The 24,734-nt window shown below is 59.1% G+C and overlaps 1 protein-coding gene across 13 annotated transcripts; it reads left to right on the top strand.

Annotated features, from left to right (window-relative positions):
* Positions 1-842: 842 nt before the first annotated feature.
* LOC107498384 lies at positions 843-24,483 on the top strand. 13 transcript variants are annotated; one of them, XM_016121436.2, is made up of 12 exons: positions 846-1,382; positions 11,110-11,692; positions 12,125-12,245; positions 13,861-13,953; positions 14,260-14,360; positions 15,557-15,646; positions 15,966-16,098; positions 17,654-17,767; positions 18,112-18,267; positions 18,552-18,676; positions 19,168-19,313; positions 21,606-24,483. In XM_016121436.2, the coding sequence occupies exons 1-11, from the start codon at positions 989-991 to the stop codon at positions 19,262-19,264; spliced, it is 2,007 nt and encodes a 668-aa protein (XP_015976922.2). In that variant the 5' UTR covers positions 846-988; the 3' UTR covers positions 19,265-19,313; positions 21,606-24,483. The 13 variants fall into 13 exon arrangements, with proteins under 13 accessions (XP_015976931.2, XP_015976922.2, XP_015976921.2 ...); XM_016121435.2 differs by lacking the exon at positions 21,606-24,483 and adding an exon at positions 19,909-21,594; XM_016121434.2 differs by lacking the exon at positions 21,606-24,483 and adding an exon at positions 19,842-21,594.
* The last annotated feature ends 251 nt before the right edge of the window (positions 24,484-24,734 follow it).

Raw genomic sequence — 24,734 nt, 5'->3', positions numbered from 1 at the left:
CGTGTGGTCCTTAGTCACAGCCGCGGCAGAAGGCCGCGGGGGCGTCGCGGGGCGCCCCGGGCGGTGCGTGAGCGTGGCGCGCTGGGTGCGGGCGGATCGAAGTTTCAGTGTCGGACCCGCGAGGAGGAGCCGCGGTCACGTCCGGGCACCGAGGCGGCGCCGGTCGGCGACCGCAGCCGGACGGCGCGGCTGCGCTTCGGGAGACGACGCCACACGGAGCGGAATCCGCCCGGGTCTCTCCCGCCGCGAGCCGGGTCCCGCGCTGGCGAGGGACAGGCTCGTGGGGCGTTCGCAGCCGCAGCGGGGATCCCGCCTTCGCCCGGGAGGAAGGAGCCAGGGCTCAGGGCCGAAAGCGGGGGCTCGGACCGACGTGCGCTGGCCGCCCGGCAGCACGCGCGTCACCGCAGCTTGGCGCAGGGCGGCCGCGCACGGCGGGTAAAGCAGCTGCGGTCCGTCCGGTGCGGGATACTGCCCAGCCTCGGGAGAGGAAGGACGGACACCTGGCACCGGCGTCCACGAGCGTCGAGGTGAGCCAGTCGCAGAAGGGCACGCGCTGTGCGAGGGACCTGCAGCCCCGGGGCGGGAAGCTCGTGTCCCCTGGGGACAAGGACGGGGATGGGAACGCAGCTTCAGTTTCCTGAGAGGGGAAGTTCTGGAAATGACGGTGGCCACGGCCGGCCGACAGGAAGTGCCCCTGCTGCGCTGGACTGTGCGCTAACAACGGCCACGACAGGCAGTTCTGCGTCGTGGATTCTGTATAATTAAGAAAGAAATCACGGCTATGAGTAATTCCTTCTTTAACGATAGGCTTTTAAACAGGCCGATGGAAAGCTCTTTCTCACGTTCGCTGGCGGCCCGCCCAGCTGCATGGCCTCATGGGGCCGGCCCCAGAAGTCAGGGGAGCAGATTGAATAAATAATCAACCTGCCACTCCCATCTCTGCTTGGAGGGAAATTTCTGGTCAGTGAAATTTGGGGCAGTCCAAGCAATGTTGACTTCCTTATCTCTGGCGAGAGCACGTTTCTCTGGCAGCCACCCAGAGGCTCGCTGCCTGTGCTTGGCTGAGTCGAGCTCCTCAGAGAGTCATCCTTCTGTGGGGCCAGGTGGCTGCATGGGGCAGAGGCGAAGGATGCTCAGATTCAGCCTGAGAAAGCGGTGGCATAAGAAGCAGTCCAAGCCAGGAGAAGTCTCGGCCAGCATTGAGCTGCCCGGTTTGTCCGGGGAGACGCAACAGCAGCCCGAACAACAGCCCCAGGGCCGACCTTCAAGATGGAAAGAGCGCTGGAGAAGGTTTCGCAGACGATTCCGCAGGCGCGAAGAAGCCGAAGAGGCCAGGCGCGAAGAAGCCGAAGAGGCTAGCGGCGGGGAAGACGCCTCTGCAGGTGCCTTTGGCCGCGGGCCGCAGGTCCTCGGCCTCTTCCTCTGTGCCTCCGTCGTTCGTTCCTCTGCTCCTTTATCGCTTCCTTCCTTCACTGTGTACCCTGCTGTCGCCCCGAGGGCCGGAGGGGTCCAGGAGGAGTAATAAGATGCTTCCTTCCTGACCCCGGAGGACCCCACATGCCGAGGGGGGCTGGCTTGTGAACGACCACCACCTACCATGCGACAGGCTGTGCTGGGGCTGGGCGGAGGGCTGAGCCCGTGGGGGCTCAGAGAGTAGAATTTAAAAAGTTATGAATTCTGGGACCAACCCAGAATGAACCAGCCCATAGTCATCTCGCTTGTGAGAACGCCTCGCCGTGGATTACCATGCCAAGCTCGTTTCGAAGCTGATGAAACAAAGGCTCAGAGAGGTTGACTCACTTGTGCGGGGGCACACAGCAAGCGAGGAGGTCAAGGTTCAAATCCAGGCAACCAGGGCTGGGTGCCAGGTTGGGCCCGGGTTTTGAGGCCATGAGGGTGAGAGAAGAGGAGGTTGAGGAGGGATTGGGACTGTGTGTGTGTGTGGGGGGGGGTCCGGGTCTGATCCACTTTTGTGTCCCCGTGGCCCCGCTTAGCCTGTGCCCGGGGACGCTCGCTGTCTGGCTTTGAGTGGGACTTGCGGGGAGAGGAGGAAGTTCGCTGGGAGGAGCTGGTGTGTTTCTAATCTGGGGAGCCCAGCAGCAGGGGAGGATGGGGTGTCACCAACTGCCTCCACGTATCTGTCATCTGGACAGAGACTGGCATCGTCCCAGAAGGGACAAGCACTTATCAGCTGATCCACGGGTGGCAGGATACCGGAGGGGTGTCCCCAAACCCTCGTAGCCCTGTGCCTGGTGGCTTTGGGCCGTCCCTCCCGGCGTGGTTACTTTTTCAGGGTCATTTTACTTCCTTTCCCACGCCAGCTGCTCTGGCTGGCAACACAGGAAGCTGGCCAGCTGGCCTGGGATGGCCAAGCTGTCCACAGTGTGACAGGCCTGCACGGGACTCGGTGGGCGCCGGCCGGGCCAGTTTGTCGTCACCCGAGCGTTTGGGCACGTGTGGCTACAGTGGTGACTCTCACGTGTGACCTTTGCCCCCCGGGCCAGCCCACTCCCTCTGTGAGAAATATTCTGAGCACGGCTGTGTTTCCATGGAGCTGGGAAGCCCGGGGTCCCTCGGGGCTTAGTGAGGGCGGCTCCTCTGTTTCTGGGTGGGGGGATCACGACCCCCACCAGAGGAGAGCTGGGCTGGTGTGGGGTAAACAGGAGTCCCCCATCAGAGGCAGAGGGGCGAGCGTACTCTGGTATAGCGCTGCCCCGTGGGGACAGAGCATGAACCACACAGGTCACTTCAAGGTTTTAGCAGTCGCCGTAAACTATATTGAAAGTCATAGGTGAAAATAATTTTAGCAACGTATGTTATTAAGCCCAATATGGCTAATGCAGTATTTCAGCGTTTCAACTATCTAGCGGTACCAATATCACTAAGACAGTTTACATTCTTTTCCCCCCTACTAAGTCTTTGAAATCCAGTGTGTGTTTTGCACGGACAGTACAGCTCAGTTTGGACATTTCAAGCGCCCAGCAGCCGTGTGCGGCTCGTGGCTGCCATCCACGATGATACCTGGGGTCGGGCGGGGGCTGAGCCAGGTAACAGCACAGAGACTCCAGTGCCTACGCTCAAGTCCGATCTAGTTAGTCATTCCCAACAAGGTGCTACCTACGAAGAGTGGATGCAGAACCTTCTCACCCACCCCCGCCCCAAATAGTTAAATGCTATTGGCGCCTGCCCCGCTTTGGGTCAGAATAACGTCCATCCCATATGCTGTCCCCCGGCCGGTTCTTTATGTGCCGTAAATTCAGCTGTTTTCACTGAGAGACCCCATTTCCCCCGTCGAGGGACCCCGGCCCAGGGTGCGGCACCCATGGGCCCTGGCAGGGTAGCTGGCGACACTTCCCCTTCACAGCTGCATGGGGCGGCACCGTGTGCCTGCCATCCTGCCCAGCTCGCTTGGACCTGTGGGTCAGGCCCACCCCGCTCGCCCCTCGCAGCCGCCCTCTCGGTCGGCCCTGCAGCAGCCCGTCTCCTGGGCGGCTTCTCTGCGCCTGAGCCCGGGCTGCCCTCAGGGCTCCTCTGACCTTGACATGTAGGTCCTTCAAGGGCCTGGGGGTTGGAGGGTGCCTCTCCGTCCCGCTCTCCCAGGGTTGTGTGTGAAGGGTGATCCCAGGGTGTGTGTGCAGGTCCTATGCTGGGCGCTGAGCCTGCCAGGTGCATGGCCAGGCCACTGCCCTCTCAGTCCGGAGCTGGAGACCACGATGAGGGCACCGGCGACTGAGGGTCAGAGGGTCCGGGGGCAGGACTCCAGCCAGTGGCGGTGGTGGTCTGGGGCCGGGAGAGGGCAGTGTCCGGGTGAGGGCCCCGGCGAGCTCGGACAGCGTGGTACTGCGGGAGAACGCAGGCCAGGCCCCGGGCAGAGGCAGGCGCAGTCTCGGTGCTGAGACTCACCTGGTGAACAGGTGAGTCAGAAACGGCCCGCGGGCTTCTCGGAGGCCAGGGCTTCGCCCTCGGGGAACGGGCCACAGGAAGTAACAGCCGCATTTGTTAAGCCAAGTCTGGACTTGGCCCAACCTAAGGCCCTGGGGACGGACCTCGGATGCACCGCCAGGTCGGCTCCGGGCCACAGGTAAGCGCGCCGCACGAATCCCTTGGTTTCCCAGGGCACGCTCGTTGTGTTCCACTGTGCTGTGGTCTAGTGTGCCATGGCCGTGTGTGTAAAACACAACGTACATGCCTTAGTTAAAGAAGTCTTTGTTGCTGAGAAGCACGCACGACCCTCTGAGGCTTTGGCGACTCATGTTCCCTTCGCCATGTGGAAACGGCGGTGTCTGAGAGGCGCCATGACGGGGGCAGCCCCGGGAGGCGCGGGCGGCCTGCGCGAGTCCCCGGGCGCGAGCGCACGGCCACCAGCTGGGGCTCGAACCAGCAGACAAGAATTCTCTCACAGTCCTGGAGGCCAAAGTCTGAAATCTGGGTGTTGGCGGGTCCGGGGTCCCTCTGAGGCTCCTGCCCTCCAGGAAGGGCAGGGTCCTTCCTGCCTCTGCCGGCCCCTGGTGTGGCCGGCAACCCTTGGTGTCCCTTGGCTTATAGATGTGTCACTCCAGTCTCTGCCTCTGTCCCCACGTGGCCGCTGTTTCTCTTCTCATAAGGACGCCAGTCACAGTGGCCAAGGGCCCCTCTCTCCCTGAGGACCTCACCTTTACTCATACCTGCGACGACTCCATTTCTGGGCAAGGGCGCACTGGGAGGGCTTCCGGGGGGACGTGAATCTTGGTGGGACACTGTTCAACTCATGACACGGACTTCGTTTTTTAATATCTCAGAAATTAAGGACATTGAGGAAAGCGTAGAGAATAACACCCACGCTCAGGAATTTGCCATGGCTGTGCCTTTGCCAGGCTGGCTTCGAGGAGGGGGGCCGATGAGGTGTAGGGGAGGACAGCCAGCGCGGGGGCCGCACGGGGTGCAGCAGCCTCGGGAGCAGCAGAGGGAGACTCCCCTGGCCGGACGCCGTCCTAACGAGCTGCCACCAGCTACCCGCTTGAGGATTACAGCCCAGTCCCTGGAGAGCCACGCCGTGGGCCCAGTCAGGGAGCCCTAGTGCCAGGCTCGAGTGGCCTTTGCTTGGGCGCAGTGCCCTCCCTGAGCAGCCGGGGTGGCCGGCATCACAGTGTCCCGACCCGCGGGACTTGTTATTTGGTGGGGGCGAGGGAGACCCAGCCTGTAAGGAAAAACGGGCGGAGAAAAAGGAGTGGAGGCAAGACAGTATTCTGATCAAGCCTCAAATTTTATTTTACAAAGCAGCTATATTTATACAGCAAGAACAAACGGGGGCAGGCAAAAGGGACTTGTCACAATATAATTGGTCTTCAGCTGGTGCTGTGGGGACAAGGGGCAGTGGAAGGAAAGAAGAGGAAAGGGGGTACTGGTCATGTGCTGATCGGTCAAGCACAGGTGGTGTAAAATAAAGGAAGTTCTCAGAGTTCTCTGTACAAACATGTTGGTGTCACGGGCTGCTGAGCTGCTATTTGTCTTCTGTTCTTGTGAAGCCCAAGCCCAGCATGTTTTATCCTTAACCCTTAAGGGCCCGTTTAGGTTGTGGCGCCCCTAACATCTCCTCCCTTTCTGTTTTTAGAAAGGCAGGCCTTAACCGAGTGGGGGAACATTGACCTGGTTCCTCCCGTGGGCTATATACGCCCATCTATTGTTGGCTCTTGGTATCTTTTGGGGAGGAGAGGCAGAGCCGGTTTTAGATTGTGATTTGGATACCAACCTCTATGCAAACCAGGTATGTTCTCAGGGAAGGACAGAGGGGACCCTCTAGTGGGTCTTCCCTTGCAGTAGCTTTGCATCTGCACCCATCTCGATGCCCATACCTTCCCTTGGTCTATCAAAGGTGAAGGTAGACATTTCTCTGTCCCTTATGTCGTCCCCGTAGGGAGAGGGGTATTTACCACCAACCAAACCTGCTATACCAAGGTCGAGGTCCCTCTTGGGCCAAGGTGGAGAAATTTAGGGCTGCGCCGGCTTCTTCCAAGGGCTCTGTCATTGTGATTTGTTGGTAGTATACCGTGGGCCCTTTTGACAGCGCCGAGTCAACCTGTCTTTTGATTAGATCTGTTATTCTCCTGAACGCCCAGGGGCCAAAGGTAAGTAATAAGAGCAAGCCTATGAAAGGTCCTAACAGACTAGGGAGCAATGTTGAAAAGAGTGGGGAGGTGGAAAACCAATTTTTATACCATGCTTCATCTTTTTCTCTCTGTTTTTGCCTGGCCTCTAGGCTTTTTCTGACTTTATCTATGCTGTCCTGGACAAGGCCCGTTCTATCTTTATAAAAACAACATTCTTCTTTTAATGCGGCACATAATCCCCCGTCTTTAAGAAAGAGGAGGTCGAGGCCGCTTCGGTTTTGTAATACTACTTCAGAGAGAGATACGAGGGATTCTTTGAGATTGTTAAGGCCCTCTTGTAATGCTTGAATATCTTTATCTATAGCGAGGCTAAGGGTGAACAACTGTTGTCTAGTGTTGACTATAGAGGCAATGCCGGTTCCTGCGCCAGTGGCGCTCAGCCCAAGGAGAACAGCAAGAGTTATAGCCGCGACAGGTTCTCTCTTAACTCGTGAGGCAGGGTCATCTAAGGGAAGGAGATCAGAAGGGAGACGTATTGAAATGCGGGGGACAAGCATAACAATTACACAATATTCATGGTTCTGAATCAGTAGCGTAGGAACAATGGAAGGCGTGATACCAAAGGAGCATGCAAAATAAGTACCATTGGGAGCGACCATAAACTGGTGGGAGGTATCAGGAACTAGGGACAAATTACAAATGGGCGTAAGTTCAGGGGGGAGGAGCAAGTTAGCTCCGCGGACGCAGGTTCCAATTCCCGATAATTGGGACAGCGTTTGACCGGGAGAGGCCGAAGACTGAGGGAAGTTTATCCAGCGTGTAAGCTCAGACCTGTTGGTATATATAATGTCTGATGCATTTATGGCAATTCCTTCATAAAAAGGCGGAATAGGGGAAAAGCAGATCCAACAGGTCTCAAAAGAGGAATTAGCAAGGGACTGGGCAGTAGCGTTAGCAAGGGACACTAGGGTGTTACCTACAGAAGGCCCAACGGAGGGCAAGATCGCCTGGAAGGGTGTACTGGAAGAGCTGCGATTGGCAGGTATGGGGGTAGACGTGCTTTTAGCACGAGGAGGTGCGGGCGGTGTAGGAGCTAAGGTCTTCTTACTGCCAGAGCGAGGGAGTGCAGGGTATAGAGCTTTATTTTGTCCCAAGATAATTTTTCTTTCTGTATTAGGCACTTCATATAGGAGGCCCGGGTCTGGCCCTCCTATATGGAGCCGTAGACCCCATTCATGACCCCTGAGCCATCCCTCTAAGGGGGCTTGTTTGCCTTTATCAGTAAATGTTATGAGAAGGGGGGTGCACCAGCCCTTAGTAGCGTTTTCCTTGGTGCACACTGGGTTGGCTGAGGTTCCCCACCATTTGGGGCCTGTGTCATTCCACCCCTTTTTTACAAAAATGTAATCCCAAGAGGAGCTGGGATGCCAGTAGGCGTCACCTGTAGTCTCACAGCCCCAGGAGGCACAAAAAAAGGATTCTCTATAGCCACACCTGTAATTAAGGGCCCTATCTCTGTGTCCACCCGGGCAGACATAAAAGTCGAGGTCTCTAAGGGCAGTTCTTGCTTGGCCTGAGTCACATCCCGTCCCTGAGTAGGCTCGATGGTTAGCATTAGGGTCTTGGGGCGCCTCAGAGAGAGGAAGGTATGTATCTGGGAGTCCCCAGTCTGAGGATGCTCCTGCAGCTAGCCTGCAGAGGTCGACCGTGAAGGTGGGCCAAGGGGTAGTGGCCGCCAAAGAGGACATAGAAAGGGCAACATCGCCCGCCTAGTTAATGATTTGCCATGTGTAATTAAATATTTGATGAGTATGGACGGAGGCAAAAAGTCCGCAAAGCAGGAGTAGGTACATTATTATATGCAGGTGTAAAAAGTACGAGAAACAGGAGGAAGAGCAAAGTTCCCGTGAGGAGGAGAGGGGCTGGAGACCATCCTCTGCAATGCATCTCTGGAGGACGAGGCGGTTATCTGTAAGAGAACGGAGGGGAAGCGAGGTCTCAGGGCTGTGGATCCCTGGACGGATTATAGAGTTTTAGTAGCCGGTCAGGCAACCATCGGGCATGTTGAGCCTGTTTGTCATAGATATAGGCGTGTCCCTTACCCCAGATAAGAACAGGGTCTGGGCCCTGCCATTTATTGGTAAGGGGATCTTTCCAAAGTGCTTGTGTATAATCAGAAGCAGTGGCCGGGTGCCAGAGACGATCAGCAGCTGTTTTGCCGCAGGCGTCTAAGGTTAGGAAGTTGAGGACAAATAGGGCATGATTTATTAGGGTTTTAGGGCTGGCTCTTGTGTTATAAAGGGCAGTATTTCCGGACTGTATTTTAAGGAGCATATTTTTTAGCGTTTGATGAGCTCTCTCCACAATGCCCTGTCCTTGGGGGTTATAGGGAATACCCGTGATGTGTTTTATTCCGAGCTGCGCGCAGAATTGTCGGAAGGAGGCGCTAGTGTAGCCTGGCCCATTATCAGTTTTAAAAACTTTTGGCTGGGGGATGACGGCCAAAAGAGCTATGACATGTTGAATAACATGTTTGGTGGCCTCCCCGGTTTGGGGGGTGGCATAAATGAACCCACTATAGGTGTCTATAGAGACATGGATATATTTAAGTTTTCCAAAGGGAGGGTGATGAGTAACATCCATTTGCCAGAGTTCTCCAGGAACTATTCCCCGGGGGTTCTTTCCGCCGCCCCTAGGAGCCTACTGACAAATTCGCTATAATCTTCTTGTGGTCCCTGAGTGATTTTTGTAAGAGGAGTAGTCGCAGCCCCTGAAATAGGGAGTGCCCTCCAGGCCCCAAGCGCAGCGCTAGTGGTCTGGGCGAGGAGTGCAGAAGGGAACCTTCTCTGTTTAGCCTCCGCGGAGGTGGCAGGGACCGCATCGGGCCCCTCCCTGTGGAGCTTATCGTTTAAGTCACGACCTACTTTCTGCCATTTTTTAGGGTGAATTTCAGGTCCATTAACAATGAACCAAGGGCAAACCTTGTCTATAAAGAGAAAAAACTTAATGAGATCCTTTTTCTTAACTCTAACTCCTCTTTCCCTAAGAGATTCTTTTAGGTCTCGAATAAAGACCGCTTCTTTAGAGAGCTGGGAGCCCATGTCTCAGGGCGGGGGCCCGTTCGAGGGCGGGGGCCCGTTCCAGGGCGGGGCCCGTTCCAGGGCGGGGGCCCGTCTTTCTGGAGACGGACGAGGGGAGACTTACCGAGGACAGGTGACTCTCATGAGCGGTGAGAGGCGTCCTCAACTTCAACTTCTCTCTTCTGTGAGGGGGCCTGGGCGACGCACTTCGGCTTCAGGGGTCCGTCTCGGCGAGGGTCTCTACCTCGAGCCCCACGTTGGGCGCCACTTGTCCCGACCCGCGGGACTTGTTATTTGGTGGGGGCGAGGGAGACCCAGCCTGTAAGGAAAAACGGGCGGAGAAAAAGGAGTGGAGGCAAGACAGTATTCTGATCAAGCCTCAAATTTTATTTTACAAAGCAGCTATATTTATACAGCAAGAACAAAGGGGGGCAGGCAAAAGGGACTTGTCACAATATAATTGGTCTTCAGCTGGTGCTATGGGGACAAGGGGCAGTGGAAGGAAAGAAGAGGAAAGGGGGTACTGGTCATGTACTGATCGGTCAAGCACAGGTGGTGTAAAATAAAGGAAGTTCTCAGAGTTCTCTGTACAAACATGTTGGTGTCACGGGCTGCTGAGCTGCTATTTGTCTTCTGTTCTTGTGAAGCCCAAGCCCAGCATGTTTTATCCTTAACCCTTAAGGGCTCGTTTAGGTTGTGGCGCCCCTAACATCACAGGGTGTCAAGGCCCCTGAGGAGCGATGCATTTGAATGGAGGGGGGAAGGCATGGTTCCCCCCCCCCCCCCCGCCCCAAGCAGGGCACTGGGCAGAGAGCCCCACAGGTGGCCCGAGTCACTGCTTACAGGCACGGCAGCAGCAAGACAGAGGGGAGAGGTGCGGGTAGAGACGAGGGGACCGTGAGAAGGCCGCCACCCTGTCTGGGGTGGAACAGAGGGCCCGACTGGGCACTGGCCCGGGCAGAGGGACACTTCCCTCCGCTCACTCGCCCGTCTCCCGCGGTGTGCCGGGCATGCGGACCGATGTGCACGCCTCTCTCTGAACTTTTGGAGAGAAGACCCGAGAGCCACATCTCAGAGGCTTTGTTTCCAGCTGTTGCCCAAGCCTGGGCTGACGCCTTCGTGTGCAGACGGGGCCGAACCCAGGGACCCCTAGGCACCCCGAGAGAGGGACAGACAGGCCGTGCACCCTTGCCTGTACCTCCGCCCTGCCTATGGATCAGACGCCACCTGGGATGGCTCTGTGAAAAATCTCTGTCATCTATCTTTAATAGCTATACCTGTCATTTATCTACCATCTATGTTATCAATTTACCTGTGAACTGTACTTATATCTATAGATCGATCAATGACTTATTGATCTACCTATTAGTTGTGGAGGGAGGCGGGGCGTGGGCTGCCCTGTGCTACCGTAGCGGAGCGGTGGTTTCCCAGCATGGCCCCGGGACCGGCACCCACAGCACCCCTGGGAACTGTCGGAAAATCAGAGTCCAGCCGGGGCACAAACAAGCCCTCAGGTGGCCCTGCTGAGAAAACTCCGCTAGAACGTTCTCTGCCAGCTCTCTGGACCCCATTCTTGTGTCTCTGCGATCTCGGGGTGCTGGGGTCACCCCACGGCTGATGAAGGGCCCTGGGAGCTCAGGGTCGTCAGCTCCGAGGGCGATGCCGTGCGGAGCTCACCAGTCTCCTGCAACTGCAGCCAGCGACCCGTGGCTTCCGACCCTCGAAGGCCCCCTGGGCTCCTGTTCCCACAGGCCCTTCTGATTGGCCATCTGGTCGTCCTGCTGGTCCCCCCAGAGGGTGAGCTCTGTAGAGACGGGCCCACGCACCTCCCGTGCGAGTTAGGTTCGCACCGGGGAAGCCCCGCGCAGGCGCCCGGCCCGCCTCCCCTGCTCCCCGTTTTCCTGGTCCCTCCGAGTCACCTGTTGCGGGCATCTCTCTTCCAGGTGTCTCTCTTCCAGACGTCTCTCTTCCAGGCGTCACAAAGCTGGTCCAGGAGGGGCAGTTCCGGGAAGCCTGCCTGAGCATCATGTCGTCGGCACAGGACGGGCAGGACCTCAGCTCCCAGTACCAGGCTGTGGCCCAGAGCATGTGGCAGGTGGTTCAGCAGGCCCTGGAGGGCGTCGGGCACAGCAAGGAGCTGAAGCGAAAGCTCCAGTCGGTGAGGGACGCCACAGAGTGGGCGCGGGACACGCTGCAGGTCGCGGAGGACGGCGCCCTCCGCGGCAGTGGAGTTGCCGCCTGGGGCCGTCAGCTGGAGAGGCTGCTGAGGAGTGACGCTGAGGCCCGCATGCCCACCTGGGACCCCAGGAACCAGCTGGGCCCCTACCTGGAGGATCTGGACAAGGCCGTGGTCCAGCGGCTGGGGCCCCCGGGGGCAGGCCGGTTGGGGCCCCTCGAGGGTGTCTACGCGGCGTGCTTCCAGGAGGTCCTCCTCAGCCGCCTCTCCGAGTTCCTGCCCTGTCTCCACTGGGAGAGCTGTTACAGGCTGTACACCTGGGGCCGGACCGCCTTGTTCGGGCAGCGGGGGTGAGTCTCCCGGGGGCCGGGTGATGCCGCCGCCTTGCGGCGAGGGCCCTCGGGCCCGGGGCTGAGGTGGACATGGAGGCCATGGCAAAGAGCCCGAGGCAGGGGGCGGCGTCAGGGAAGGGCGGGCGTGGCCAGCCCCGGGGACGACGCGTGCCCTGCACACGTGTTCGTGTAGACGTGCGCCGACGTGCTCGCTCTGCGGTCTGTGTGTGTGTTCGGGTGTGTTTGCGTGTGTCGGGGGGGTCCGTGTGTCTGGGTCCGTGTACCACGCAGAATCGTCTGCACCAGCAGCCCGCCGCAGTCACTGTCCCTGAGGGCCTGGGCCCGGAGTCGCTGCCCTTAGCTCCCAGCCGTGCCCCACGCCCGGCCCTCACCCCCGCCCCGCCCCCCAGCGTGGCTCTGTGCCCCTCATGGCTCCTGCAACTCCCTCAGGGAGACGCTTCTGGATGCGCCTGGTCCCTCCCAGAAACCTGAGGCAGAGAGCCTCCTGAACCGGATGGTGTTTGTCACCTGGATGTCCGAAGTACAGAAGACCCTGGTGGAGCTGACCCAGGTAAACGACCAGGAGTGGGCGCCACCAAGGCCCCTGTTCTTGCCTCTGGGGGAGGAGCCGGAATGCGCCCGTGGGGGGGTCAGGGGCTCAAGCCAGAGCCTGGTCCGCCCCCGGCACTGGGGCTGGGCACTGACCCTTGACCGCGATCAGCAGGAAGGACCAGGGTGTTGCAGGTGGAGGCACGAGGGGTACCATAGAGCAGCCGAGGGGGCACCGGGCCAGGAGTCCCTCCCCTTGGTGAGGGAGAACAGAGCCAGGTTTCCCAGGGCCGAGCATTCCGTGAGCCCCCAACAAACTACTGCTTTTCCCGTGACAAGCCTGGCCTTGGGCACAGATGTGTAAACGGCGTGGCTCCCGCAGAGAGGTGTCCGGGGGGCAGAGAGGCCCTCGCCTTTCTTAGCTCACAGCCCCAGGAGCCAAGCTTTACGACAACACTGAGGGAAAGAAAATGGATAGATTTAACTGGAATTTTCCAAAAACTGGCATGTAAATGCCCCCAGGCTTCTCCTTGGCTGCTGACCAGATGCACTAGCCAAACTCAGGGTCCCGTCACCTCTGGGCGCCTGGGTGTGCGTCTCCTGTTCCTCACGGCCCTCCTCGAACCCGGGAGGCCGCGGTCTGGGCCGAGATGGAGGCCGCGTTTGTCGCTGCCTGGCATCTGCTCACGGACGGTCACAGGCTGTGCCGAGCCGCCAGGTGTCCTAGTGGCCGGTTCAGACGGCAGGCAGAGCAACAGGAGCAGTGTGGCCTTTCGGATTGTCTTGGGTGGTGGCTGTCAACAAGAGCCTGACGTGGAGTCGGGACCCTCGCTGCCCAGGGCGCCCGCACACAGGGAGGGCGGGGGGAGAGGCCCTGGGGGGCTGCGGATGGAATGGCACAGAGGGCTGAGTTGCGGCGGAGTCAGGTGTCCTTGGCCAAGGGCTGGGCAAGCAGGCTCCAAACGGAGGCGTGCGGGCCAGGAACGCAGACCCCAGAGCAGAGGCCCGGGCCCTGCCTGCGACGCCCCAAGACCGTGTGCAGGGCCTCGTGCCAGGCTCGGGTGCGGATGGCCGCTTCCCTGTGAGCCAGTCACAGGAAGCCCTGTCATCGCCTGTGGTTGGGCCTGAGGGCTCATGCTTGGGTTTCAGCCAGGAGCAGAGTGCCAGAGCCCTGGGCACCCCGGCCCAGCCCAGGCCCCACAGGCCAAGAAGACCCCTTGGTGCTCGGCCAAGGCCTTGTCAGACCTGGCAGTCTGCGGCCTGTGCGCCCACTCTGGGCATCTGGCCGCCCCTGTCAGCTCACGACCACCTCGCGGCTTCTGGTGCCCGAGGAGAGGAGGGTGCGCACTGCCCCCCCCAGTGAGTGAGGGGGTGACGACAGGGAGCAGGCGCCCTGCCAGGAAGGTGCTCCCCGGCCGCCCAGCATGGGCAGAGGGCCGGGGGCCGTGAAAGGAGGGCTTTTTTGTGGACAGGGCGTTTCAGGCTGCTGGCTGGCAGGGGTCCCAGGCTGGCTCCAGTCCTCGCTCCTCGCTCGGTCCCAGCCGGGGCGCACCGGCCTTAGCGAGAGAGGGACTGGACCTGGCTGTGCCCCAGAGAGCACCGCAGCACACGAGTTGCTTTTACTGTGTTCTCGGCAGGAAGTGTTGAAGGAGCATCTCGAAAAAGTCCTGATCTGCGAGTGGAAAAATTGGGGCACGTCTCCCTACCACACGTTCCTCGACCTCTTCCAGGTGAATGCCCGTCGGCAGCTCTGAGCCCGCCCCGAGGGCCCCGGCCCCTTCCCCTGCCTGGCCTGGGTAGGAGTGCCTGGAAGGATCGGGCTGTGGGGAGAGGGGCCCAGCCGCGGGCCGGTGCAGCACGGAGGTCAGGCTCCTGGGACTTGGAGCAAGGACAGTGTGCTTGAGGACATGAGGCAAAGGGGGGTGGGGGACAACTGTGACGGGCTTGAGGCTGGAGGGGGTCACGTCGTCCCAGTGCCTACTGGCTCTGTGACCGGCCCTGGTGTCCCCTGAGAGTCTGCTTGCTTTAACTGACAGCTATTGGAAGAAACCATAAATTCAGTCCAAGACATCGGGCCGCCTGTCACCAGCCAGGTTCAAGCCATGGTTCTGGAAAGGTTTTTACGGTTTCTGGAAAGGTAAGTGGAAAGGTGGCTCCTGCACACGTGGGGAGGCATGGATAGCTGGCACCACTGGACCCAAGCCGAGTGCTGACCGCCCCCAGCCGTGCTGGCCCCCCACGTGGGGCCGGGTGGCTTGGCCTCGGGTCCCCGCCGTCCTGGCCGCTCTGCCTCCCGGCCTGGCGGTGGAAGCGGCCGCGGGTCAGCGCTGCCCAACGTGAGGCACCAGCCGGAGCTGCTGTGTTGGCTCCGTGGAGGACTGAAGTCTAGAGTTTCCTTAATTTCAATGCCTCGACGTTTGACTGCTGCGTGAGGCTCACGGCTTCCGGATTGCGGCAGGGCCGGGCTAGGGCGACGGCAGGCAGGGGACCGTCAAAGCGGGGGCCACGTCCTGCCCTTATTCACGGGTTGGTGTTTCGCTCATCATAGATTTTAATTAATTAATCTATTTCCAATTAATTAATTAATGGAAGAAACGATTTACATTTCCCCTCCCCCCAGAGATTTTTTTTCGCACTGATTTCGAGTTTTAAAAACATTGTTTATTTGGTCACCAAACTTTCGGGTGCTCCTTTAAGCCCTGCCCCTGAGGCAGGCGCCTCGCTCTTGCCCCAGCCCAGAGGGGGGTGGGGACGCTGCTTCTGTGGGGGACAATGCCCTGGCTGGCCAGTTCTCGAGCTCAGACTGTCGAGTGCACCCCATTTTCCTTGCCTTTGGGGAGTGGGGGGGTGCTCCTCCCACCCTTTTTCTACTCTGCCCCAGGGCAGCTACAATGGCCTAGGTGGGGCCTGGGCACCCCCAGGTTTTACCTGGACTCCCGGGGGCCAGCCGGGCTCCAGGGGTGCTGCTCGGCCCTGCCCGAGGCCAGAGGCCCTCTCCCCACCCCGATTCTCCAGCCTGCCGGAGAGCGGGCCTCAGGGTGCGGCCTCCAGAGCCCTGATCCCAGACCACGGGAAAACCTGCACCTGTCCTCTTCCGGAAGCACCTACCACAAAGGGTCGCTGAGAGCGTTAAATGAAAAAATCCTTAGGAAGTGTTTGGCCCCCACGCCTGGCATGGAGCCAACCTGCGTGAATCCTAATTGCACCGTGGGCTTCACGGTCACGTCACCCGCATGTGTGATTCTGTGGCGGGGAGCCCTCTGGAGGGGGGCGGGGCCGACCTGCGGGGCTGCACCTGGTGGGTGGGGAGGACAGGTCTGCCTTCGCACGCAGGTACCAGGCCGAGGCCACTCGCCTCCTCTGGAGCAGGAATGCGGGGACTTTCTCTGGAATGCACGTGCTGCGAAACTGCCAGATCCTCAGGCGAGTATCCCGTGCGCCCCCGGCTGGGCTGGTGGGCCTCAGGCCCCGGGGGCCGATCCGTGTGGACGGCGGGAAGGGCACTGCCCCCCTCCAGGAGTACAGACGCACGATTTTGTATGGGAAACGCCACGTCCCCATGACACTGGCTGCCTCTAGGGAGACAGGTTTTCACTTAGAAATCAGCGAGCGGCTGAAACAGACCAGAGCAGCAGCAGAAAGGGGTGGGGTTTCCTGCTTCCCATCTGCCTGGGGGCGCCCGGGCGGGCGGGCAGCAGGGGCTGTGCATGGCTCCGAGGGTCCCATCCGCTGCCCCCAACAGGGAAACGTGGCAGGAGCTGAGTGAGGGGTACGGCGCAGCGGCCAGCTTGGGCCAGGCTGTGCGAGACACCATCGACGTCATCGAGGACCACAGCCGGTGCCACCTTCTGTCCAGAGTGAGAGCGCTGTGCCAGGTGACACCTCTGCCCGCACCGCACCGTCCTGGCCGGGGGCTTTTCTGCTTCTGGGAGGGAGGCCCTGCCGTGTCCCCCAGGCCCCTGTCCAGCCCGACAGAGCCTTCCCTGGGGTGGGGCACAGCAAAGTTCCAGTGACAGAGCCCTGTTGGAGGTGTCGCAGCTCGGCCTCCTGCCCGCCTTGTGCCAGAGTCCTTCGTCTGAGGGAGAGGAGCAGAGTCTGCTTCCTGCTGGCTGGGGGAGGGGCCATGTCCCTCGAGTGGGCTGGGCGTGGCCTTGCTTCTAAGGCCTGGCTCCAGCCTGCCACATCCTCCCATGGGCCCCTCCCTAGACAGGGTCAGGGTCCACATCTGCATCCATCTGTCGCCTTGGCCAGACCTGCTCCTTCTGCCAGGCCAGCCGAGGCCCGACCCCGATTCCCTTGGGCCTGACCCCTCCCCCTTCCTGGCTCTGAGCTTGTGCAACCCCAGACAGGCGAAGCCCCCTCCACTGTGTGTCGGGGCCTCTGTGCCCACCCCGCTTTGCCTCCCCCGGAGCTGTGACTGTTCGCGAGGCAGATGCCCAGGGTCTGACCCCAGGGCAAGCTGTCCTCCCAGGGTGCGGACCTACAGGTAGAAATTTCCCATCCAAGTCAGGGTTCAGGGCCTCCTAGGACCCATTTCTGGCCCTGTCCTCACAGGGGCCTCCTGGGCAGGAAGATGGGAGCAGCTGGTGCGAGTGGGCCTCCTGGCCAGCAGCCCCGTCCTGCGATCCGGCCTCCGCCATGGAGACCGGCTTCTGAGGCCTTGGCCGCGGGTCTTTCCGCAGAGATCCCAGCGCACGGCTGAGTGCGGAAAGACCCGGAGAGCTTATCTCCTCCCAGGACGGCCAGGGCACAGCCGAACACTGGCTGTGCCTCACCCGGAGCCGTGGCAGATGTTGCTAATCCGGCCCAGGGAGGGGGAGCAGGGGGCGGGGGCGGGGCAGGTGGGGGGCACAGACGGCCCCAGGGTCCTCCGCACTGCGCCTGGGGTGGCCCCAGCGATGCGTGGGACTCGGCGTCAGCACAGCGACGCTGCTGCTGAGGCCGCGTGGTGTGGCGGGGCTGGGACTTGCTCAGGCCCCCGGCCGCCTGCCGAGCAGGCCCCCTCTGCGCCCCGCCGGGCCTGCTCTGACGTCCCCTGAGCGCCGGCCGGGCTGGGGCTGCGCTCCCGGAGGGCCGAGCTGTGGTCTCTGGAATGCAGATCTGGGAGGCCAAGCAGCACTGCGGTCTGGGGTGGTGCCACAGTGCTTTGCAGACCAAGGGGACAGGGTCCCAGGCAGGAGGGCCAGTCAAGGGCTGCAGTGGGGCCTGGGGGATCCTGGGAGTCGCAGGAGGAGGGCGGACGGAGCCGTGCGGCGGACCGCGGCGAGCCTCTGGCTCCGCAGCGTGCGGGTCTCTTTTGGTCTGGACCGAGGGCCTGGCGAGGAGGGCCGGGGGCTGCAGGGCTGCAGGGGAGAAGAGGAGAGGGCCGGAGGGGCGCACAGCCGGCCCCGGCGTCTCCAGCCGCGGTGACGTGGAACCTTCGGTCCTCAGAGTCTGCTGAGGGATCACTTCAGAAAGAAGGACAAGAACCTGGTCCAAGCCTTGCAGTCCCTGAAGCAGGGCCTGGAGGACTGGAGCCACCTGAGGCCCTCCACCCTGTTTGAGGTAGAAGGAAGCAGAGGTCCAAAGGGTGTGGGGACCGTCCTGCTGACAGGGAGGCCCAGGGCCAGAGGCTGACCAAGGTGAACAGCCTTCATGGTCACCCCGGCCAGCCTCCGCGCTACCAAGGCGGGAGGGCTCTGGGCGTCACTTGCTGAGAAGCTGAGGCAGGCCATGCCCGAAGGCCCTTGGTTAGGGTCTGACCCGCGGGGCGGTGGGGACAGGTCCTGGCAGGCCCGGGCTCAAGGGGGTCTGTGTAGCACCTGCCACCCCGTCCCCGCTGAGCCCGGTTAGACCGAGTCCCGAGGCCTTGCACATAGGCCTTCCCAGCTTCTTGTCTTTTGGGCCAGAGCCTCAGGAAGAGTCTGTACATGGCGATCTTTGGGGAGTACGTGCAGGCCCTGGTCTCCCATCTCCGGATGTGGAAGCCCAGGAAGTGGGAGGACCTCCGGGACCAGGTGGACACAGACACCCGGAGTCTGCATGAGGTCTTCGGGAAGCACGCGGTGAGCTGCCAACGCCTCAGGGGGGTCCGGGTGCTGGGTGCCGACTGCCCCGTCCCCCTGTCCAGCTCCCGCCTCCCTCCGGCCTCCGCACCCAGTCCAGCGTGGGCCTCAAATCAACGCGGGCTTGCACGGCAACACTGAGCTGGGGCTGGGGGCGTCGACAGCTAAGGGGCAGGCGAGCCTGGCCGGGACAGCTTTGGGGGGCTCAGCGATAACAATGGGGGTCCCCCGTCATCCCCAGGTCAAGTCTGTGGGTCCTCCTGACCTGGCAGCTCTCCCCTTAGGGTCCTGGCTTGGTCGAACTGCGGGAGTCCATCATGGAGCTCTTCCTCCCTGGCAAAGTCAGGGGAAGTCAGACGTTGGACAGCTGGCTGGCTTCCCTCCGTGACAGGTTCCCCGGTTTTCTGAGGTACAAGGCAGCACGACGGGCCGGGGGGGATGGGGGAGAGAGGTGATCTGCGAGGCAGGGCACTGCCAGGGCCCAGGGTGGGGACAGGGCTTCGTGGAGGGCACAGGTCCCCAGGTGTCATGGGTCAGTGGCTGCCAGGGGTGGGACCCTGGGCAAGAGTCACACGGCTCTGTGCCCCCCATGCCCAGACAGGAAGACAGTTCAGAGGGGGGCGAAGACTTGCCCGGGAGGCAAGTGTAGGCAGTGCCAAGGCAGCGCCTGTGAGGCGCTGAGGGTGCCAAGGGGCTGCGAAGGAGTCTGGTCTCTCCACCCCTCGCTGCCAGTCTCTGAGGCAGAGCCGTGTAAGGTGCTGTCCCGAGCCCTTCCCACAGTTCCTGGGGCTCCCTGGTAGGCTGCCTGGGGGCTCTGGGAGGGGAGACGGACGCAGACTAGGGAGCCTCCTGGTGTCCCAGCTTCCCTGGGAGCCACTGCCCTAGACTTCGTGTGCACAGAGCCGGGGCTCACGGGTGCACAGAGCTCTCTTCCTGCTCCCAAGCAGACGGGACAAACTGCACGGCTGCAAGGTGCTGGAGGAGGAGGGGGAGGTGAAGAGACAGCTCTGCAGGTGCTGCTGCTGATCCCTCCGGCTCTGGACGAGGTGAGCAAGGGCTCGAGGTCCCACGGCCTCCTCCAAGGGAGGCGATAGGGCAGGGTCCTGCCCTGGGTGGGGAGCCCGGGGAGGCACTCTGCGGGATGTGGCATGGGTCCAGTTGCCTTAAGGGGACACCGCGCCACTGGCCTGGGGGCAGGATGTGAAATCTAGGCCAGCAGTTCTCAAATGTTTTGGTCTAGGATGCGTTTACTCTTCTTAATCATTGAACTAAAGAACTGTAGTTTAGGTGTTCTATCTATTGATGGCTAGAAATTAAAACTGAGATGTTTATTTATAATATTAAGTTGTCGAAATCAAAGTAATTCGTTAAAATTGAAAATTAGTATTCATTAAATATAAAGTAAATGAGAATATATGAACCAGTAGATTTTAAAATAAATTAATTACATAAAATGATATTCATTTAGAAATATTGATTTATTTAAAAAAAATGACAACCCCATAATTTGTTAACATTAATAATGATTTTTAAGTGAAAAATAAGTGTTCAACCAAAAGAATGTATCTCAGCAGATCGAGTGTTGTCAGGCTGCTTCCTTTGTGAGCCGAAGGTATTTGCAAAAACTCGTGACACCCATAGGCTTGCTGTTGCTGTTTCGGAAGATCCTGGTTGTGGGCACCTTGCCCTGGCAGCTGCGGGCAGAGGGTGCAGCGACTGGGCAGGACGGCGTGGCCCTCTGCTGTGGGGCTCGGCCCCTTCGTCTGTCTGTCCCCGTGGGAGACTCAGGGAATGCGGTTGCCGTCACTCGCACGGTCTCGTCAGCTCTGCCTCGTCCCCGACGACATCTAGCTGCCATCATCTTCACAGATGAGGAAACTGAGGCTCAGAGGGGAGAGCGGCTTCTGCAGCGTCACCCTTGCTCTTCGGGGTTGGCCTGGGGACAAACCCAGGACTGTCCCGGCCCCTTAGTCTCCACAAGCCTTCAGTTGTCTCTTGTGCTTTAAGAGTAGCCTGCAGGGTGCCCAAATTCCCACCAGAGGGCGCCGAAGCCCACGCTCTGGGATGCAGGCCACCCCCCCCCCCCACACACACACCTCACCGCCCCCCCCCCCAGTGTCCCAGGGGCAGCCCCTCCGCAGGCCCCTCCCCCAGATGGGCTCCCGTCCAGGCTTCGGAGAGCTCAGAGTGTGGTGGCTGAAAAATGACTGCTAGAAATGTATTGCTTACAGGAAATTACTGTTTGACTATCACCATAGGAACATAGGCTTCTTAATTAGAAGAACATAACATTCTAATAACAAGCTTTCTGCTGCTGTACTCCGGCTTGCTTACCTGACCTGTGGGTCGACAGGTAATGAACAGAAGAAAGATAGCCCTTCGTGTTTAGACAGAATGAAGAATAGGATTTTGAGCTTAAAAACCCTGTACTTCTGCATTTGGCTGCTGCTTAGTTTGGGGTCCGCGTACCCCTGGCAGACCCAGCTAGCTAAATAAAAAGTGTGTTTCCTATAACTCACTGAGTTCTGGCGGTCCGCGTGTCTTTCGGGGGCTGGCAGCTACAACCAGAGCTCAGGTCCCAGGGACTCTGGGGTCCCCTGTCAGCCCAAGAGAACAGGGTAGCGTGGCATTTGTGAGACCCAGAGGCAGTGACCACGGAGGCCCTGGGGCCCATCACTGTCCCTCAGCATTCCGCAGCCCTCCCGGCGCCGCTGGCCTCGGAGTCCACATGCCGCCTCAGACACTCCGACGCCCTTCTCAATTAAATAAGAAAACTCGAAACTAATTTTTACATGTGCAAGCTGCCCGACCTTGTCAAGGAGCTTGCTCACACACGCAGTGATGCTTGCGGGGGGTCTGGCATGACAGTCACGTGTGTGTGATGTGGTAATAAAAGGGCAGAGTCCCCCCTTGAAACTGACAAAGAAACGAAAACCGAACTTGCTTCCTCTGCGGGGACGCCCAGCGCCTACAGCCCTTGGTGGGGGTGGGGCGGCTCTTTGTCTCTCAGACCCAGCTGTTCGTCCCCCTCCACCGTGGTGTGGGTCCTTCCTTACTTCCAGTGACATGGGGAGAAGCCTTGGCTCAGCCCTCCGCACGTGGCGGCTGGGCCGATGATGAGGAAATTTGAGGAATTTTCAGTAAAAGTTAATCTGCACTTCCGTTTCTGGAAATATGCTTGCTGCAAAGGCTATGCTTGTAAGAGCTCACCTGCAGAGCTCACCTGCAGAGCTCACCTGCACCTTGTTCTACTTGTCTGAGCACTGAATGATACTGTCTGCACCCCTAGCAACACCTAGCAGCCCTCCCAACCCTAACCCTAGCCCCTCCCCACACAGAACCCTGTGCTGAGGACCCCCACATCGGAACATGGTGAGCAGGTGGCCATTGCAGAGCAGACGCCACCTTCCCTTCCACAACTGAGGTGGATTTGAGAGCCAAGAAATCTCCTAAAGGGGGAACTCTTACACGCTTGGGAGGAAATGTAACAAAAGACCTTTCATCCTTAGCTGGGAACCTAATTAAAGGAAAATGCCACTGGCCACAATGAAACAGCAGCAGAGGACCGGGCGTTAAGCTGGCCCGGGTGCTCCAGCGGCCCTGGTAATATCTGCTGGTCTCGGAGCCGGGATGTTCCATTTCAACGGCCATGGAGGCAGGGATGGGCTTGGACCCAGGCGAAGTCGGCGCTGAGACCCCACGCCCACGAAGGACTCGATGCTCAGTGAAAGGGTGGCGAGGTAGGGTGTCTGTCACGGCAGCACGGAGGGCGTCTGCCTTGGCCCAAGCTCTGGACAGAGCAGGTGTCCCCCGCATCCCGGGCACCGGCATGTCGCCCTGTCCTCGCTCGAGCCGCCCTCTGTCTCAGAAGCTGCGAGCTGAGCGTCCCACACAGAGGCCCGGGCAGGTGGAACCGCTGGGTTTTCTAGGTGCTGCACTTGATGCTTGGACATCCAGGTCAGCCCTGCTGACCTTGGAGGAGGGACCGCCTCTCCTAGGGTCTGACAATTCCTAGAGATCCGGAAGGAACTGGTTTGCACCCCATCATCTGCGAACCAGTTTGGAGCCTACACCGCCTCCGCCTCCTGCATCACCTCTCACTCTGGGCCACTGGTTCCCTGCCCTAAGCACCCAGGGCCAGGCTCCAGATGCCAGGGACTGTCCTTGTGCACCAGCACCCACATGGATGATTCAGACTGGACAATCCCAAACCTGCTGACCCTGCCCTGCCCCTTCCTTCTGGTGGAAACCCCAGTCGAGGCTCCCGCCCACGGCTCCTGAATGCCTGCCCCACGTGACCCAGGGTGTGGCCCCTCGCCAGGGTCCGCGGGCATCACGGCTGCTTTCCCAGGGCCGTCTGTGTGGGTCGAATGCGGAATCCTCATGATTGGGAGAGGACCCCGGAGAACCACGCCCCCGTCCTCCCCGTGAGGACACAAGCATCAGCCCTGCCAGGCCGGCCGGGGGTGACCTGCTCGAAGCACGAGCCCCAGGAGACGCGCGGGCTGTTCACAGCATCGGCTCATAAAGAGCAGAACGTGCGAACAGCCCAGAAGTCCAGGCCCGGGGAGGGGCTCGGGCCGATGCACACGACGGAACGGCGCGCGCCGTGAGAACGAAACGACAGCTCGCCCCACGACAGGGATGAAGCCCACAGCAAAATGTTGAACAAACACCAGGCGGGAAGGGGACACAGGGTACAACTCTATTTGTATCAAGTTCAAAACCAGTGGAGACAAATCACTGACATTGTAAGCGGAACCGCTGGGTGGGGGCAGCGGCTTTTCGCAGTTCCCTGCTCCCCGCAGACACTTACAAGCAGTTCTCGTGTTTCTTTAAACACATAGAGCTGACTATGTTCCCCGGTCTGAAGTCTGGCACGTCTGCTCTGTTGCCTCTGTTGCCCGTGGGTGCCCTGGCCTGGCTTCTGTCCACGGGGCGCGGTGACCTCTGCGTGCCCCTCGCCGACCTTGAGCAGAACTGGTAGCAGAGTTTGAGGCCAAGAGCGCAGGTTCCTTCCCCAAAGAGGACTTGCAGGCGCTCCCGCCCTGCAGACCCTCCACGTCCCGTCTCCCTTCAGTGCTGGCCTGGCGATTCCTCATTTCTGTGCCAGATCCCTAATTTTTTTAAATTAAAAAACTTTATTATTTTCTAGAGTAGTTTGAGGTTCACGGAGAAACTGAGCAGAAGGTACACAGATCTCCCATCTACCCCTGCTCCGCACGCGCCCGGCTCCCAGCCACCAACATCCCCCACCAGAGGGCGACATTTGTTACACCTGTTGCCCCCGCCCTGGCCTTGGTCACCGCCCAAGGTCCTCGGTATGCCCGTAGGGTTCACTCTTGGTGTTGCCTATTCTGTGGGTTTGGACGAGGAAATCGCCGCACTGTCTCCCTAACTAAGTGGCTATACCATGTTGCGTCCCCACCGGCTGCAAGAGAGTCCCAGCTGCACCTGGTTTGGTCAGCGTCCTGGATAAGTCACTCCGACAGGTGTGCAGTGGCTTCTCATTGTTTTTAACTCGTACATCTCCAGCGATACAGGATGTCAACCACCTTTTCGTACGCTTACTTGCCATCTGTATATCTTCTTTGGTGAGAGGTCTCTTTAGGTCTTTCGGCCATTTTTAAATCAAGTTGTTCATTTTCTTACTGTTGGTTTTTAAGAGTTCTTCGTTCACTGTGGATAATAGTTCTTTATCGGATGTGTCTTCTGTAAATACTCTCTCCAAGTCTGTGGCTTGTCTCCTCATTCTCTGATATTGCCTTTTGCGAGTAGAAGTTTTTCTATTTTTTAATGAAATTCAGCTCATCGATTTTTCCTTTCATGGACCGTGATTTTGAAGCTGTACCCAAAAAGTCATCCCCAAACCCGAGGTCATCCAGGTGCACTCCTATGTTATCTTCTAACAGTCTTACAGTTTTGCACTTTATGCAATCCATTTTGAGCTAATTTTTGTGAAGGGCATAAGATATGCGTCTACATTTTTTTTTTTTTTTTTTTTTTTGGCATGTGGCCGTCCGGCTGTTCCAGCACCATTTGTTGAAAACACTGTTTTCGCTCCATCGTCCCAGCTTTGCTCCTTTGTCAGAATCAGCTGACTGTACTTTTGTGGGTCTGTCTCTGGGTTTTCTGTCTGGTTCCATTGATCTGTTTGTCTTTCCTTTTACCAATGCCGCACTGTGTTGATTACTGTAGCTTTATATTATTTAAATTTTTTATTTTGTAAAATTAAAATAAAACGGAAGTAATCCCTTCTATTCTTAGTTTACTGAGTTTTTGTCGTGAATGGGTGTTGGATTTCGTTGGATGCTTTTTCCGCACCTACTGAGATAATCATGTGAGTTTTCTGCTTCAGTCTGCTGAGCGGGTGCATCACATCAATCGATTTTCAAATGTTGAACCAGCTTTTCACACTTGGGCAAAATTTCACTTGGTCACGGTGTACGATTCTTTTTATACATTGT

Source organism: Rousettus aegyptiacus, unplaced genomic scaffold (genome assembly GCF_014176215.1).
Source record: "Rousettus aegyptiacus isolate mRouAeg1 unplaced genomic scaffold, mRouAeg1.p scaffold_m13_p_3, whole genome shotgun sequence".
In the NCBI taxonomy this organism is placed as follows: Eukaryota; Metazoa; Chordata; class Mammalia; order Chiroptera; family Pteropodidae; genus Rousettus; species Rousettus aegyptiacus.
This window is presented reverse-complemented; position numbering and strand designations above follow the sequence as displayed.